At 32.3% G+C, this 3,075-nt stretch overlaps 1 protein-coding gene across 1 annotated transcript; it reads right to left on the minus strand.

Annotated features, from left to right (window-relative positions):
• Window positions 1–217: 217 nt before the first annotated feature.
• On the minus strand, window positions 218–2,118 carry LOC140693815 (heat shock transcription factor, Y-linked-like). Its single transcript, XM_072957441.1, has 2 exons — window positions 1,500–2,118; window positions 218–1,026 (listed from the first exon to the last, which is right to left on the minus strand). The coding sequence occupies exons 1-2, from the start codon at window positions 2,022–2,024 to the stop codon at window positions 334–336; spliced, it is 1,218 nt and encodes a 405-aa protein (XP_072813542.1). The 5' UTR covers window positions 2,025–2,118; the 3' UTR covers window positions 218–333.
• Between the last annotated feature and the right edge of the window lie 957 nt (window positions 2,119–3,075).

The following is a 3,075-nucleotide window of genomic DNA, read 5'->3' on the forward strand; positions in this document are numbered from 1 at the left end:
AGGATGAACCAGAAACCACTAAGTAATTTTCCCTCTCTCCATGTTTTAGTCTTTTTCCAAATTCTTCCATTTTCTCTTCTTCCTCACAGAAATTATTTAAATTTACACTCATGTTGTTCCATCAAATGATCATATCAAACAAATATCTCTTTTTTTCTTTAAATGGTAACATAGTATCACTTTTAACTCTTATCTCTATTTAAAAAAATAAGGATAATAAAGTACAATTCTATGTTTATTGTTCAAATAAGAAAATTGCAGATATTTGTCAAAATTTGCAAACATCAATTTTAATCTTTGTTATCATGCATAACCTGGTAGTCCTCTGGTAGTTCAGTTGTAATTAGGATGACGTTCATAAACTGAAGATGTCTGATGAGTTGGCCTTGAAATAGAAGTAGCTGATGTATCAGCTATCACTGGCACTGGAAACCGTGGGTTACTCACAGGTTGAAGTTTACAAAAACGACCTTCATTGGCAGATATGTTGTGATATCTATTTGGAAAATAAGAAGGCTCCACCATCAGTCCAAAATAATTGCTCTGTAAGGGGGACAAAATGCTGTATTGAGAAGTAGAAGTTGTAGTTGTAATGAAGTTCACAACACGGCCATTTTCTTCAGTGTAGCTGCTTTGAGAGTGCCCGTGGACAGTGGTCAACTGATTTAAAATAGCTAGTTGTTCCACTGCAATATTTTCTGGTGGTCTAACTGACGTTGATGATGGAGGAGAAAAATCACCTCTGAGCGGGGTAGTTTTATCACAAATTATGTGGCCAATAGAGGGCTTTCTTATTAGAGGCATGTTTAAATCTGCAGAAGGTAAAAATGCACTTTCTCCACTAGTGTCAGCCACAAAATCAGAATTATTTTTATCAACATTACTTCCTCCTTTAAAGTGCTTCTTGTTGAAATCTCGAGCCAATAAAGACACCAGAGAGGCATTTTTAATCCCAACTCTTCTTTTTATTCTCAGTAAAAGCTGAGGACAGCCTCGTTTAAAATTTGGATTATGGTAGAACTGCAGCTACAACCAAAGGAGAAAGGTTTTAGTAATAATTTAAACCAAAATACATAACTACAATAAGCCTTAACTTTAAAACCTCAGATTTCATGTTTAGTATGCAAAGATAATATCATCAAAATATGAACATTGCTGACGATATTTTGAAGTTCCTTATTTGGAAAATACACATGTAAATAGTATAGTCACCAAATTAAAGAATTTAGTGTTTGCAGTAACGGTGAATGCCACTTTTGAAAAGCAGCTTTCATACCTTCACTTAGATTTCTGATAAGATTCATAGCTGCTAGCAAACTTCATCATAGTCTTGAAGAGTTAAGTCACTGTCCTCATTTTTAGAAAAAATAAAGAATTTTAGCATTTGTAGTTTTATACTATTTTCAAAATCTAGCTTTACATTTATATTACCATAGATTGATTTACAAAATAAAATTTTATACATAAGTTACCAAGTCATAACTAAAATTTGTGTATACCTTGCTTAAAACAGAGGCTTCTTTTTCTTCTGCCAGAAAGTCAACTAGACAAGCAGATCTTTGACATTTCTGCCGCACTTTACTAAACCCATAAAGGTTAAGCTGTCTAACTAAACTTTTCATACTTCCAGTTTCAAATATTCTGAAAGGGGCCTTTCTTTCCAAAACTTCCTTCTTAAAGACATCTTCATCAATAACTATGGAAGTTCCATTATCATCCCACCAGATGGATTTAAATTGGTCACTCCCAGCCATTTTCCAGAGTTTTCTTGGAAATGTCAGAGAACGAAAATCATTATCTTCATCTGGTTCCAAGACACAATGTGTGTAACATGGTCTTTTTATCAAAGATTTTTCAGACAAAGTCTGAAAAGCATTTTCTTCAATCATACACCTCAAGTCCAAGTCCCCAGAGAATGTTTGATCACACGATAGAGATCTACCAGGGTTTCCTGAATCAGTTGGTCCATCTTTAGGAGGCACATCTTGAATTTCTGAAGAAATATGTGCCATCTCAAATAACATTTCCTACAGCTACTTTTCTAATCTGCATGATTTTGAGCAGTGCAGCTTCAAATGCTGCTTAAGAAGGCCTGCACAGTTAAACTGATAGGCCATCAACATGGTTCTCAACCTGAGTGGCTGTGACATCACAAAAAGACTGGTCTCTTAGCAACCCAAGTGTAACAATCAGCCAGTGTTTCCTTCTCATTAATCCAGTTAAAATGAAATATATAGGATATTTATTTTTATACTGTGATGTGCAAATATTTTCCCGAGAATATCTTTTTAAACAATTTAACTTTGGGGTGTATGAGATAAAACAATCTCATTCCTTTTGTACCCAAATTTATACAACATTGGTGAACAGAGTATAAATATGCACAAAGTAAATAAAATAATTTTAAAATATTGGAATTTAAAGTGAAATTTGTGTAAAATTTTTACAGAATGGTTATAAAAATTTCATTATCATTTGTAATTAAAGTGAATCAAAATTTGATTTGTAAACGGAAGTAGTTATTTCTCTGTGTACTTTACAATAAGTAGCTCTATATTCAAAACATCAGCAGAATAAATATCAGTTTATTTGTTATGTTTATAAATAAATGTTAAATATTTATGAATTAAAATTAAATTAAAATAATCAATCAAATTTAAGAAATTCCAAAGGGAGGAATTTTGTTTAAATTTTATTTCAGTGCTATAAGTAAAACAAATGTAATTTAATATTCTACTTTACAATTACACAAGAGAAAAATCTGATTGTACACTTACAAATGTTTATTTTTACCATTCTTTCACTCAGAGGTTTTTAAGTCCCTAGAAGGAATAATTTTTCTTGTCATTTTTAATCCATACTCTTGTGGCTTCTGTTAAGTGTTCCAAAATGATGTTGATAAATAAAGTTATGCATAAGGTCCTGGGTTCTATAAGCAGTGACCCCATTAAGGGGCAAACAAACAAACAATCAAAAAACAAAAAAGTAACATTATATGTGGGTTAGTGTGGAAAAGACAAGGTAATGCATTTTAGGAAGCCATATGTTTTCCAGTCCTGAAACAGTTGGCATTGT

The sequence above is a fragment of the Vicugna pacos genome, unplaced genomic scaffold (genome assembly GCF_048564905.1).
Source record: "Vicugna pacos unplaced genomic scaffold, VicPac4 scaffold_20, whole genome shotgun sequence".
Lineage (NCBI taxonomy): Eukaryota > Metazoa > Chordata > Mammalia > Artiodactyla > Camelidae > Vicugna > Vicugna pacos.

Bases quoted from the DNA above. Each gene is read 5' to 3' on its own strand.
- LOC140693815 (XM_072957441.1), bottom strand. From the start codon at position 2,024: ATGTTATTTGAGATGGCACATATTTCTTCAGAAATTCAAGATGTGCCT. The intron at 1,027-1,499 runs GTATACACAAAT...CTTTGGTTGTAG, and splicing joins AAGCCTCTGTTTTAAGCAAG to CTGCAGTTCTACCATAATCC.